At 40.0% G+C, this 15,365-nt stretch overlaps 1 protein-coding gene across 2 annotated transcripts in view; it reads right to left on the reverse strand.

The window, feature by feature from the left end:
* Positions 1–5,580: 5,580 nt before the first annotated feature.
* unc13bb (unc-13 homolog Bb (C. elegans)) overlaps positions 5,581–15,365 on the reverse strand; it is a 110,271-nt gene continuing 100,486 nt past the window's right edge. Inside the window, exons 31-40 of one of the 2 annotated variants that reach the window (XM_052116763.1) lie at positions 14,288–14,376; positions 12,645–12,791; positions 12,434–12,557; positions 12,239–12,289; positions 11,990–12,067; positions 11,743–11,890; positions 10,686–10,742; positions 10,198–10,290; positions 9,931–10,090; positions 5,581–8,401 (exon numbers count right to left, since the gene is read on the reverse strand). In XM_052116763.1, the coding sequence (XP_051972723.1) occupies positions 8,116–8,401; positions 9,931–10,090; positions 10,198–10,290; positions 10,686–10,742; positions 11,743–11,890; positions 11,990–12,067; positions 12,239–12,289; positions 12,434–12,557; positions 12,645–12,791; positions 14,288–14,376 (1,233 nt within the window). In that variant the 3' untranslated portion in view covers positions 5,581–8,115. The remainder of the gene's footprint in view (positions 8,402–9,930; positions 10,091–10,197; positions 10,291–10,685; positions 10,743–11,742; positions 11,891–11,989; positions 12,068–12,238; positions 12,290–12,433; positions 12,558–12,644; positions 12,792–14,287; positions 14,377–15,365) is intronic. The other variant, XM_052116764.1, reaches the window with a different exon arrangement.

Below are 15,365 nucleotides of genomic sequence, written 5' to 3' on the forward strand. Positions count from 1 at the left end.
GGCATAGAAAAATATTTTCTCATCGACTTCAAACTTTTCATACTTGTTTTTTATGTTGTGTTCTCCAGTTTGTGTGCAGCTGTGTTGTGTTTTCTGTTGTTAATATTGCTGGTGGTCCGGTTGAAGTGAAACAAATCAGTTTCTCACTTGAACGACCCATCTTGCCAGGGGGGCTGTGCAAACTGCTGCTCTTGTGCACCCTCATGAGCATGCACAGGAGATCAACGGTTGTCTCACTAAAGAGTTTCACTAAATAATACATTTTATTTCGGTTTGTTTCTTGCCAAACCTTTTCATATGCTTTAAGAACAAAGCATGAGTCGCCATACAATAATTTATTATACTTTTGGGCCGTAATCACAAAACATCTTAAGGCTAAAAGTAGCTCCAAATTCAGAAATTTAGGAGCAACACTGAGTCATTTACACATTTGCGTCTTTTTCAAGATGCCATTCCGTAAGTGTTCCTTATGCGAGGGATCATCACATCCTGCTGTCAGATCATTATGAGAGCTGCATTCGCTGTCTGGGCCATGCCCACGCAGAAGCAGCTCTCATGGAGACAGACCGAGGGCATGAGTCTCAAGAAGCTTCGCTCGCAAATCGTCCTATTTCTGAGGGAAGAATCAGCTTCCTGTGCCAACCCATCCGCCTCTTCTATGAGTCCTGAGGGATCACACGAGGAGGTATGGCAGGGTCTCGATGTCAAGCAGGATGAATTTTAGGTGGACCTTGTGCTGGTACACTCCCTGTGAGCCCCTCAATCTCCATGTACTGCGTCTATGCCGTTCAAACATGTGCATGACGAGATTCGGCCCTCTACTGGATTGCACAACCTTGTCACGTACAGCAGTTCTGATGCTGGGGATGATGTTGTGTCTCTCGCTGCATCTGGCGAGTGGTCAGTGGATGACGTAGCCTCCCCTTCCACCAGCGAGGGCGAGAAGTGTTCACATGACACTGACAAGGAGATGCTTTGTACCCTTTCAAGGGTGGTCGAAGAGCTTGGTTTCGAGTGGTCTCCTCCAGAGGAACCTGAAAAATCTTGCCTTGATGGTACCTGCAGTCCGGACATCAAGTGACCGAGTTTCGCAGATCTGCCCCGTTCTTCCCGGAAGTTCATAATGAACTTACAAAGTCCTGGCACGCACCCTATTCAGCTCATTCGCAAGGCGATTCCGCTCTCCTCACCAAACTGAACCACAAGGAAGACAAATGTTATGCCCAACTACCCCGCCGAAGAAGTGGTAGCGGCACATCTCTGCTCGGCGAGTAACAGGGTGTGGAAGTCATGCCCCGTTTATCCTTCCAAACAGTGTCGACTTATGTCCACACAAGCTGGAAAAGCATACTTAGCAGTGGGCCAAGCTGGTTTGGCACTCCACGCGATGGCGGTGCTTCAAGTGTTTCAAGTCAAGCTCCTTAAACAGATGGACAAAAAGACTATGATCCAGAAACCTTCAAAGAGCTCCGCATCGCTACGGACTTAGCGCTGCGAGCCACGAAAGTTACTGCACAGGCCATTGGCATGTCAAAGTGTAACCTAGTGTTTTTGGATCATCACATCTGGCTGACCCAGAGATGTGTAACGTGGAAAAAGCCGTTCTCTTTTATGCTCTGTCTCCAGCCAGCCTTTTCAGCTCCTCTGTGGATAAATCTGCTGAACGCTATGTCACGACACAGCAACATTCGCAAGCTATGGAGACATTTCATGCCAATATGGAGCAGTACTGCAAGACAACTAGCTTGCGTTCTCTCTGTCTCAAGCCAGCATCTGGCTAAAAACCCCACACCTGCTGCCAAAAGTCACTGCAGAGCCGACAGTAAAGCCACACAAGCCTTGGCCCAAATGAAGGTAGCGACCTCAGTGTGAGACCCGTGCTGATGGGAAACCCCCCCTGCTCAGCAAAAGCACTCCTGATGGGCACAGACCTATTACTGGTTCAATCTGAGGATCTATTACTGGCCCAATCAGAGGATCTATTATGTCAGCACAGGGAATTATTTTTCCAACATCTAAACAGTCTGGGCCTCAATGCCAACAGGGTGAAGAGCACACTCTCCCCCAGCCAACAAATTTCGCAAAAATGCGCATCTCTCAAGTGTGTTCAGGCCATCCTCCATTGTCTGTCTCAGTTCAAACTGGGGAGAACATTTCCACTGAAGCGGTTCCAAAAGGCATTGGGGCATATGGCGGTAGCATCTGCCGTCATTCCATTAGGTCATTTACAAATGAGACCTCTTTAGTGCTGGCCCCAAGAGTGTATACGCATCACTATATCTCGCTGCTGTCTAGCTACTCTAGCACCTTGGACAGCTCTTGCCATCTCCAGGTGTCATGCTGGGGCAGATTTTGAGGTGGAAAGTAGTTATCATGGATACTTCCAACACATGTTGGGGGGCGGTGTACGATGGACGCTTGGCTTTCGGTACCTGGACAGAGGCAAAGAGGGCGTGGCACATCAACTGCTTGGAACTTTTGGCTATTTTCCTAGCCTTGAAGGCTTTTCAGTCTAAAATAGCAAATTATCATTTTCTGATTCACCAAGGTGGAACTCGTTCCCTGCCAATGATGAGACTGACGCATCGCCTCCTCCTGTGAAGAGAGCGTTATCTCCTCTCTTTGCGGGCGACATATGTCCCAGGTCATCTGAATTATGGTGTGGCCCTATTGTCACGCTAAGGAGCGATGCCGTGCGAATGGAGACTTCAACCTCAGACTGTCCTGAGGATTTGGGAAATATTCTGCAAAGCGGAGATCAATGAATTTGCCTCCACGGAAAATGCCCACTGCCCACTGTATATGCTTCAACGTATCAATGATATTAAAACATTTTATGCAAATGCACATATATTGTATAGATGTTTGTATTATCTCTTTTGATAATCGTACACCTGTAGATGATTAAAAAAAGCATTGTAGCATCTTTCTCAGTTTAGTTGCTAGGAGATGTCTCTACTGACAACAGTACACCTGCTAAGCTAATGGGAGTGGTGCCGTTTGCTGGCCTTATTCATAATACCTCCATCTTTGATTTTGGACAGGATTGAAAACAAGGCTGTGAGGGATAGACTAAATGTCAATGAGTCTTCTCAATGACATGCACTTTAGGTTATAAAGCTCACCATTATCAACATGGTCAGGTTTGACAGTAAACTTAATTAAGTCACATTATAGCAAAAACAGACATTTCAAAACAATAATATATATATATATATACAAATGCATAACTTGTGAAAATCTAATCTAAAATTAGGAAATTAAAAATGAAGTTATAACAGGCAAGCAGACAACATAGTCTCTGCAGCCAAGGTTATTATTGTTATTACACGATTTATCAGTGCATGTAAGTGTTCTTTTATACCAGATGTCTGCAATCCCCAAAAAATGTGTATATTTTTTTCGTTTCAACTTCTAGAAATGTAGGTTTTTATTGAAGTGAAGTTAACATAAATCCGCTTATTTGCATATGCAAATGAATTTGTGTAATTGAGAAATGTACAGATAAATCACACAAATGCATAATTTTATTTATTGTTATTACTTCAGGGAAGAACACATTTTATAATTACTTTAAAAAAAATGATGTGTGTATATATATATATATATATACACTCTCACCTAAAGGATTATTAGGAACACCATACTAATACTGTGTTTGACCCCTTTCAGCCTTCAGAACTGCCTTAATTCTACGTGGCATTGATTCAACAAGGTGCTGAAAGCATTCTTTAGAAATGTTGGCCCATATTGATAGGATAGCATCTTGCAGTTGATGGAGATTTGTGGGATGCACATCCAGGGCACGAAGCTCCCGTTCCACCACATCCCAAAGATGCTCTATTGGGTTGAGATCTGGTGACTGTGGGGGCCATTTTAGTACAGTGAACTCATTGTCATGTTCAAGAAACCAATTTGAAATGATTCGAGCTATGTTACATGGTGCATTATCCTGCTGGAAGTAGCCATCAGAGAATGGGTACATGGTGGCCATAAAGGGATGGACATGGTCAGAAACAATGCTCAGGTAGGCCGTGGCATTTAAACGATGCCCAACTGGCACTAAGGGGCCTAAAGTGTGCCAAGAAAACATCCCCCACACCATTACACCACCACCAGCAGCCTGCACAGTGGTAGCAAGGCATGATGGATCCATGTTCTCATTCTGTTTACGCCAAATTCTGACTCTACCATCTGAATGTCTCAACAGAAATCGAGACTCATCAGACCAGGCAACATTTTTCCAGTCTTCAACGGTCCAATTTTGGTGAGCTCTTGCAAATTGTAGCCTCTTTTTCCTATTTGTAGTGGAGATGAGTGGTACCCGGTGGGGTCTTCTGCTGTTGTAGCCCATCCGCCTCAAGTTTGTGCGTGTTGTGGCTTCACAAATTCTTTGCTGCATACCCTGGTTGTAACGAGTGGTTATTTCAGGCAAAGTTGCTCTTCTATCAGCTTGAATCAGTCGGCCCATTCTCCTCTGACCTCTAGCATCAACAAGGCATTTTCACCCACAGAACTGCCGCATACTGGATGTTTTTCCCTTTTCACACCATTCTTTGTAAACCCTAGAAATGGTTGTGCGTGAAAATCCCAGTAACTGAGCAGATTGTGAAATACTCAGACCGGCCCGTCTGGCACCAACAACCATGCCATGCTCAAAATTGCTTAAATCACCTTTCTTTCCCATTCTGACATTCAGTTTGGAGTTCAGGAGATTGTCTTGACCAGGACCACACCCCTAAATGCATTGAAGCAACTGCCATGTGATTGGTTGATTAGATAATTGCATTAATGAGAAATTGAACAGGTGTTCCTAATAATCCTTTAGGTGAGTGTATATATATGTGAAAAAAAGAGTTACACCTGTACTGTTTCCAGTCAAAAATGACTGTCAAAATGACTGACAATGTGTCGACTTTTATTGAACAGCCTAGGAGGGTTGAACAACTGTACAACCCATTGAAGCATTAATATTTAAATACTTTGTGTAATTGATTTTAAAGACTTGTTTTTTCACTTTTATACATTAGACAATAGTGTTACTCTATTGGGTTGCAACTTCATGTCCAATATAAAATCTAGGACCTGAAGCAAAACCAGCTGAAAACCACTGGATTAGTGACATTCTGAATTAGAAAAACAGTTCATAGTCATGTGTATAGCATATATTTGCGTGTCAGCATAGGATATGCAAGAATGGGCTGTTTTATAGCCACTTTTCCTCACCCTTCCAATCCCATATGATCTGTGAAACAAAAGGAGAAGTTTGGCAGAATGTTCAAACTGCTCTTTTCTATACAATGAATGTGAACGGGGACTGATGCGGTCAGGCTAATTAAAATAAAAATGTAAAATAAAAGAGCAAAAAAGCACCAAAAAAAGTAGTCAATTTGTGTGGTATATTCCCAGTGTTCTGAAACCATACAATACACAGTTACAAACAAACAGAAACAGATTGAGTTTTTGGCAAAACTTGTGTAATCTTAGACCTGTCATCACCCGAATTTTAAGGGAAAAATCATGGAATCTATTTGGTTTTTCTTTACAAAATGACCAAGGCAACTCAAAACATTTGTTTAAGATACTTTATGTATAAAATAATTTGTTGGAGTGTGCAAACAAACATTTTAAGAACACAATTTTCTTTATCCGTGACAATACCAAGAAAACTTCATTCAGTTCCGCACATGCCAGATCTTTACAAGTATTTGTTAAGGGGTTCATTTGGATATAAAAACAAATTACAAATAAAAAAACTTCCACAAGTTGGCACAAGTAACAAATATATTACAAAGAGTGATAGTTCCCTCCTATAGAACAATGATAACAGTACTCAACAGTATATAAAGTGACAAAAAGGTTATAATATAAGAATCATGATTGGCAATTTCAACATACATTTTAAACATTGTCAGTGTTTTCTGTGAAAAATATATTTTTACAATGAATTTTAGATTTACGAGGTGAGACTTTTTGCACAGGTACCAAACGAGAGAACAAATTCTGTATGATATCTTCATTTTTCCAACTTAGTTTTTGCAGTTTGAGTGTTTATGAAAAAAAGATAACATAGTACAAAATTTATCAATTGAAAATTAGAAAAAAAAATATTTAGATGGAGGGACAGTCATCAGAACCCCTTTTAAAAGAAGAAAAACCTGTTAAACAAAATGAACAATCGGAATTACAAGACTTCACAGAATAAATCAATCACAAGTCTTAAACGGAAAAATAATAGAGTTTAAAATAATTTAAATAGAAATCTGAACTAATGAAATAAGGCCGCTTTGAAATGAAACACATTTAGTCACTATTATCTTTAATCAGTGACCTCAATAGACTTGATCATATTTATTAGATATTCTTTTTTTAAACATCTGTTAATGCCATTTTCACATTTTACTACTGTACGATTAAACCGCCCTTCCAGTGAGCATACAGTTTAAATATAAAGTATCCAAAAATATTACATAACAGCCCATTAAATCATTCACACATTTAAACAATGCTACGTAGATGAATAATAATAATTATAGCTTCAATACTGTCCGATAATGCTACAAATGATTGTGATATATTCTCATAGGAAAGAAATCCACCATTGGCGATGAGGCATGCGTATAAATGAACTTAAGCTTGTTTTTCTCCCACCTGCTAGTTGAACTGGTCTCAGGGTGGCTGAAGGACCATGCTACATTTAAAATGAATGGTAACCATAATGGAGATAACCTATAAGAATGAATGGTAACCTATAAAAAAAAACACATGACATGTGACCTGGTTGGAAATGGCATATGAAATGTATACAGTGTGAGTTACTGGATCTTCATTCATGCAACGAAACACTCCACAACATCAAGTGATAGTTTTTGGCCCCTCGGATGTTAAAAACATAGGGGCCAAACAATCACAATCATTATATTTACATTTCTCTTCAAATTGACACATTCACAGCATCAACACAATAAGGCAACAAACACATGGTGAAAAGGGATTACAGAGAAAAAAAAAAGTGCACAAACATTAAGTGGATTCAGTGTACTTTACAATAGATGCTACTGAACTGAACACATTCATAGCGCCACCAAGTGGAGGTCAAATCTCAAAGTCTAACATTATTAACAGTGATCATTGGCAGAGTAGATGCCATATTTAATTTGATGCAAATGAAAATTAGGCTGAAAGGCATAGAGGCACAGAATTTTCAATACGATGAATGATGAAAAACTTATTTGAAAATGATTGAATCATTGGGCGAATCCCACTAAACAAACACAAATATATATATATAAAAAAAGGGGAAATTATGGGAAAATTAATGGTGGATAAATCAATGCAAAATTAAAACATCCAGTAGCATTATGGTAATGAGGATTTGATGGGGAAAATTGCCTAATTGTCATGAAATTAACAAAAACAAAATAAATTGTTGCAATGCAAAAAAAATCATAATGGCTCTAAAAATAGGCTTAATTTTATAGATGTTAAAAACATATATTTCTATAAATTATTTGGGGTGAAATGTGACTTGGGCATGTTTTTGTAAGATTCTCTCAAATATATCCAATTGACAAAAACCTATAAGAATTAATGGTAACATGGGTTGTAAAACTCTTGTGTGTTACAACCTAAATGTGACCTACAACCTAAACACAGTAAGTCCATTAAATAGACTATACGGATGGAACTGTCTATTACTCACAGCCTTGTTTTAATTTGCGTCAAACTTAATATAGAATCTAACCTGATTAAGGACCATTGCAGCTTGTTAGTCACTGTGTGTGAGTGTTTCTCAGTGAAAAAAAGAATAAGTGTTCATTGTTTTCAAAGTGAAAAGGCCACCCTCCTCTGTCGAAATGGCAGTGTAGTGAACGATGCGGTGAGGTTCTGCAACATCCAAAACTAACAGTGCCCTCTCGAAAATGTCAAATGACCTCTCTTGTGCCACCAACAACTCTTCTGTGTTGGACTGAGGTGGGCATGAGTAGCCAGAAAAACGTTATTTTTGACAATAAAAGGTGACAGAATTACAATCCAGCCAATTTACACCAAAGTATGTACTTTTTCACAAAATTGCAAGAGTCCTAGATCGTCTTCTGCCATTAGGGAGCGTTCTCACCTCCCCTCCTCAGCTGAGCGAGTCTCGGATTTGAGTTTGACGAACTCTTTGGCCACCTCATCACCTGAGCGCTGGGAGAGGATGCGCATGACGGTGAGACCTGTGTCGTCGATGTGTACCTGTGGGCCCAGCGGACACCAGCAGGCACAGCTGGCTTTCGGCGCGACGTCACGCAACTGAATGACAGCGATGCCAACTACACGGTCTGCACGGCCGAAGCAGTAGTCTTTCACACATACTTGTAGCTCATAACACTCCGGACCATCCTCATTTCCAAGAATACTGTATAGGCAGAGAGAGGAACAGAAAGAAAACAAGAAATTTTACACTATTTCTTGTAATTATTCTTTGTCCGTCTGACTATTGAACGAATCCGACACCTCTCTGTCTGTCTGTCTGTCTGTCTGTCTGCCTGTCTGCCTGCCTGTCAGTCAGTCGGTTGAACGAATCAGACATCTCTGTCCGTCTATCTGTCTGATGAATGAATCAGACATCTCTGTCTGTCTGTCAAATGACTCAAATATCTCGCTGTCTGTCCATCTATCTGTTAAACGAAACAGTACATCTCTGTCTGTCTGTTAAACGAATGAATTAGGCACCTGTCTGTCTGGCTGGCTGTTGAACAAATTAGATATATCTGTCTGTCTGTCCATTGATCTGTCTTTGTCTGTCTGTCTGTCTGTTGAACTAATTAGACATCTCTGTCTGTTGAACGAATCAAATAATTTCTCTGTCTGTCTGTTGAATGAATTAGACATCTTTGTCTGTCTGTCTGTCTGTCGAACAAACCGGACATCTCTCTCTCTGTCTGTCTGTCTGTCTGTCGAACAAACCGGACATCTCTCTCTCTGTCTGTCTGTCGAACAAACCGGACATCTCTCTCTCTGTCTGTCTGTCTATCGAACAAACCGGACATCTCTCTCTCTGTCTGTCTGTCTGTCTGTCGAACAAACCGGACATCTCTCTCTCTGTCTGTCTGTCTATCGAACAAACCGGACATCTCTCTCTCTGTCTGTCTGTCTATCGAACAAACCGGACATCTCTCTCTCTGTCTGTCTGTCTGTCGAACAAACCGGACATCTCTCTCTCTGTCTGTCTGTCTATCGAACAAACCGGACATCTCTCTCTCTGTCTGTCTGTCTATCGAACAAACCGGACATCTCTCTCTCTGTCTGTCTGTCTGTCTGTCGAACAAACCGGACATCTCTCTCTCTGTCTGTCTGTCTGTCATACAAACCGGACATCTCTCTCTCTGTCTGTCTGTCCTACAAACCGGACATCTCACTGTCTGTCTGTCGAACAAACCGGACACTCGCTGTCTGTCTGTCGAACAAACCGGACATCTCGCTGTCTGTCTGTCTGTCGAACGAAACAGGCATCTCTTTCTGTTTGTCTGTTGAACAAACCAGACATCTCTCTGTCTGTACATCTATCTATCTGTTGGATGAAAGACATCTCTGTCTATCTTTTGAATGAATCGGACATCTGTTTGTCTCCCTGTCTGTTGAACGAAACAGGCATCTCTTTCTGTCTGTTGAACGAATTAGACAACTTTATCTCCCTGTCTGTCTGTCTATTGAAAGAACCAGACATCTCTCTCTTTCTCTGTCTGTCTGAACAAATCAGACATCTATCCATCTGTCTGTCAGTGGAAAGAAACATACATCTCTCTGTCTGTTTATACTGAAATGAAATTGGCAATTTGAAACTTATTCTTCAGTCTCATTTGATCCCTCATGTTTCAGTGTTTCATGTGATGTTAGGCTAGTCATTAATCTTATTAGTCTAGATTGGCTGGGCTTTGCACTCACAAATGGAAGGTCTCGTTGAATTTGGGCGCCCAGCTGTTGTTCTTGGATTTGGTGGCAAATTTACGTTTCTTGTCACTAAGATGAGGGCCGATCATGGTGACCTCCACAAATGGTCGGAACATTCCAGATGTCTGCCACTTCAGATCATTAGCTGCCACAACTGGACATAGAGAAATTAGATTTGACTATCAGAAAATGCATTTGTGGGGCAGATTACGAGGCTCACAGAAAACATAGCTCAGTTAATCACAGGAAGTTATGTTTTACCTTTAACTGTAACCTTGTGCTCTCCGGTGCCTGGGTGAGTGAAGAGGTCGATCTGAATCGATACTTCACCTACTGATTTATCAACACCAGAGCCTACACACACAATAAAATGCTCGCTAGAATGAAACCGTCCTAACCAACAACAAAAAACAAGTAGAAAATCCTGGTTCATGGCTGTGACGTAAACTAATGACTATTGTTATAAATGACTAAAAAACCTGCGCTCGTCATGCCATTTCATGTCTTTAATGGTCCTAAAATATTATTGATTTTTTAAATGCAAAATAACATTTCATATATTTAGATTTTGAGGTGAAATATGACATTGGCATGTTCTTGACAGGCTTTGTGAGATTCTCCCCATTAGAGGATATTAAAAAGGGCAAATGAACCCAAAATACATCTGGGAACTGCAGGGAACTGCTGTGGAACGAGTGGGATGAGGAGGCTGTGATTAATTGTGTCTCAGGGAGTCAGTGCTGACCTACCCCTGGAGGGCTGTATTTTCTCACTAGGTGTTATCCTCATACCCTTCCCATTATGCACTGCGACAGAGAACAGAGGCAGAGAAAAAGCATAGTAAAAGAGGAAAAGAGACAAGTCAAAGCAAAGCATATTACAAGAAAAACAACAGAGAAATGTGGAACGTTGATATACAGTAGAAGGAAAGGTGGACAGAAAGATAAAGCTTGCAGACAGAGAAAAGCTTCCGTACAAAGTACACAAATGGGTCCAGTGTTCCGTGATCTACAGCCCAAGAGTGACACCTGGTGGTGTAATGCAATTACTGAATGATATCTGATATGGAACTGAAGAAACGCAGCATATGAACAGTTTGTTTAAAGGGATAGTTGACCCAAAAATTAAAACTCATGTAACATCATAGCATAATAACAAACCATAATGTAATAACCGCATATAATGTAATAGGCTAAATGTAAAAAAAATGGTTATAATGTAACAATCAAATTGGGAGCACATATAGTAATTAAGCTTTTCACATAATGTAATTAATATATGAGAAATGCATTATGAACTCACTGTAACAACTCATGACGTACTCACAGTACATAACGTAATAACACCTGCAAATAATGGATAAGTGAAACTTCATGTTTAGAATTGCCCCATTGTATCCTATGAGTATCCTTTTTTTTTTTTCTCATAATATAATAACTGATTACATTTTGAAAAACAAAAACCAAAAAAAACGATTACATTATGCACTCAAAATCATATTAAGTTTTGAGAATTTAACATATAACCTAATGCTTTGCTATTACGTTTTGAGATGTGGAAAAATGGCCCAAATGTGAAAGAACAGCACGAACATTCTTCAAAACATCTCTTTTTTTTTTCTTTTTTTTTTTTCACAGCAGGACAAAAGTCATACAGGTTTGGAACATGAGTGAGTAAATGACAGAATTCTCATTTTTTGGTGAACTGTTAAAACAATTTATGCTATCATGTTACAGGTATTCAAGTCTGTTATATGTATACAATTATGTGAATGTGTTAATAGATGTATGGTGCATGTGCTGTTACCCTGAGCATGCTGAGTTGTAACAAAAGTCTTGATGAGCGTGTCTGTGGTCTGTGTGTAGAGCGACAGCGCGTGTCGCAGTGACGACAGTTCTGGACTCTTCTCCAAGAAGGCCTTTTTCAAACCATTGCCACCAGCGTGGAAGTATTGCTGCAGTAATGGGACAAGACAAAGTATGATCAAAGGCTCTTTTTGTACACCAGACTCTTTGAAATAACATGGAAGTTATTAACCTGTGATCATTCGTACCTTTATGGTGTCAAGAGCCACATCCATGACTGCACACTGCTTGGGCGTCAGGCTTTTGGCATCACCAGACATGTGATCCTGAAGATTAGAGCAAAATAATACGTTAGACAAGGGTAACCATGATTTTATGTTCTGTGTTGGTGCTGAAAAAGTACGGCCTTACACTCCTCATCAATATTCTCCAGCTAGACTGTGAGCTGAGTCAAAGAGATCAGAGTCAAGATTAAATAATAACGCCTGGAGCTGTACCTTGAGTTTGGAGAACTGACCCAGTTCTTTAGCTGCTGAAAAGATCATCCCCTGACAGGAAGAGAGCAGTGTTAGATCTTGTCTGTTTGGTGTCTGTCACCAATGGTAATTTTTTCAAAACTGGCATATCGGTTAAAATAATTCAAACGGAAGATCTGCTGTCAGGAATAAGGAACTAAAAGATGGAGTTCTTACAAAGGTGTCGTTGCCTTGAGGAAGGATTATGTTTTTCTCAAGACTGTTCATTACGATCCTCCACAGCTCCTTCAGCACTCTCTTGAGCACCGTCTTCTCACACACCGATGCAAACAGCATCAGACTGCTCACAAACATACACACTCAGATCAGGAGATGCTTTAGGTAATCTGGCTTCGCTTCAGGTGAGTGCAGGAGAGGTTTCACTCACTTTGCATCAAGGAAGTCCATCAGTGGCCGCAGCATGTTGTCAGAATCGGCCTCCACCTGGTTGCGGCTGTTGGCATTAACGGGACCCTTGATCTGGTTCAGCAGACTGGCCATCTGACGCATGCAGTCATCAATCCGAGTCTGAAAACTACAGAGGGAGATCGGGTTCAGTATGTGAAAAGAACTAGAAAACCTAGCTGGACTGAAGCAATGGATGGATGGTTCAATTGTGCAAAAGTAGTCGGACATAAATGTCACTTACATTTTTTCCCTTTTAATTTTTTGGGGGGCTTTTAAATCTTTACCTGACACATACAAACGCATGCGCTAACAGCTCTGAAAAATATATTTTTAATTAAATTAAATAAGTGTTATTTTCAAAGCTCTACACATGTGGCTGAATCTCATGAAAACTTTCAAGAATATGTCTGGGTCACATTTGACCTAAGATTCTTTTTTTTTTTCATTTTTTATAAAATAATAAAATTTGACATGAAAATTTGTTGACATGTTACATATGCCTACTGATTTTCTTAAGTGTAGTTGAAACGTGGCGCGTGGGCTGCTTCACTGAAATTTTGTAGGTGGCGCTATCGAGACATTTTGCAACACTTAATTCTAAAACCTGTATCAGATGTAAATTCTCCCAACTTTTGAGATGTGTGCAAAGTCCCACACCATCTCTGGGAGGAGTTTGTTAAATTATAATACCTGGAATTGGCTGTTGCCAGTAGGTGGCACTATGACTATAACTGAATATTGGCACATAGATGTATTCAGGCCGGGACTCTTATCAAACATGTGAGGTTTGGTCATTGTATGCAAGTTATAACAACTTCCTTTTTCATGGCGAAACATCAAACTTTGTCAGACCGTAACGGCCACGGTGTGCAGTGAAAACTCAAAAGCTTCACAATTGAGCATCGCAAGGCCTTCAGATTAGAATAACCAAAAATAGATCTGATAGAGGAGTTCGGTAAAGTACGAGGCCTGGAAATGGCAAAAACTGAGCAAAAATTGAAGAGAAAAATCTAAATGGCTCACTTTCCATTGAGTTTGGGGCATGGGTCCAAGATACTTTTTTGTAGGTATTGGCATGTTACACATGTGTACTGATTTTCATACGTGTAGGTGAAACGTAGCGTAAAGAGCACATCGTTGAATGTTTGTAGGTGGCGCTATTGAGTCATTTTACCACACCTAATTCTGAAACCCATATCAGATGTAGATTTTCACCACTTCTGATGCGTGTGCAAAGTTTCATGAGTTTGAGTATGTTGAAGCCCTAAAAAATGCGATTCATTTGGGAAAAAAATTATAAACTCCTTTAGAAGAACAATAGGGTCCTCGCACCATCAGTGCTCGGCCCTAATTAAAGGCTGACATTTAAAATCTCTAAACTATTATTTTCTCTGGCTGCTGTTAAATGTTTGTGTTGTGCAGACGAGCGGAGCGTGGACCTCCTGGAAATTTATATAAGCCAATTTTTGCCACAGGAAGTGACTGAACTGTCATGGAAAATAATGTAACACTCAATAAATATGAATGGCCCTTCATCTTCCTTTTGCAAAATATAATTTCTTATTTTTATTTTTGACATGTTTTCATGAGATTCATCCATGTATTTGATAAATAAACACTGACGTGTTTCCAAAGGTGCTGCTCAGCTCATCCAGGACGTTATTCAGCTTGACCTGCAGATCATTCAGGACATCACTGGCCTCTGTGTCCAACTGCAGGAAAACAAAACACAAACAAAACACAAACATTTAACTCTGATAAATTCAATGCTGCTTGTGAAAGCCGTTTGGCTTTCCACAGTCACATTATTTCAAGATTCACTATTTCACCCAGTGCACAAACACCATTATAAAAACCATTGCTACTTTGAGGCTATGAGAGTTCAGAGGTGGTGAAAAACACAATGGTTGGTGGTGAGAGGGAACCTGAGAAAATTCACACCGATGAGTAAAAGGAACAAATGAGATAAGACAGATCTGGAGCCCTCTTTTGTAAAAGTGCTCCGTTTATAACCTCTCAAACGAACACGTACTATGTGACTGTAAAACCCACCTGTTTACTGCTGATCGCCACCTTCAGAGAGAGCAAAGGCACATGCTTTAACTTTCATTGCAACAGTTATGTCATAACTAACCACATAAATCAATTAAATTAATCAGCAGCATTAAAGATGGGAGGAAGGACTATGGGTTCACTCTAGGTGAGAATACCATTGACGTATAATGTCTAAAGGGTTTAGTGTGTACTACACTACAGGTCCATTATTGCAGGCCTCACGTTTACCCAATTCTGAGTGGCAAAAATATATTTGTGTAGAATCATCCATCTGGCACACAGTGACCATAGTAGCACTCATCACAACCAGCCAATCACGAAATTTCACCTGGTCTTATAATACATAAATCTCTTTATTCTCTCATTTAATAGAACTTTTCCACAGACTGTGATGACGCCTTATTCAGCAGCGGAAAATTATTTTTATATTCTACATTATTTACATATTGAGTGTAAATTTTTAACATTATTCTTTGTGAAATATGACCCTAGAATTAGTTCTAAAAAATGAATTACTACAGCTGCGAGGGGGTTTCTTTTACATCCGTTGAGAGAGTGACGGTAAATTTGACGACATCTCTCATCTGACGGTCTTAATCCAACTACGGTCTTTAATCTATTTTATTCCTTTTCTAGAAAGTCATTC

Source organism: Xyrauchen texanus, chromosome 44 (genome assembly GCF_025860055.1).
Source record: "Xyrauchen texanus isolate HMW12.3.18 chromosome 44, RBS_HiC_50CHRs, whole genome shotgun sequence".
In the NCBI taxonomy this organism is placed as follows: Eukaryota; Metazoa; Chordata; class Actinopteri; order Cypriniformes; family Catostomidae; genus Xyrauchen; species Xyrauchen texanus.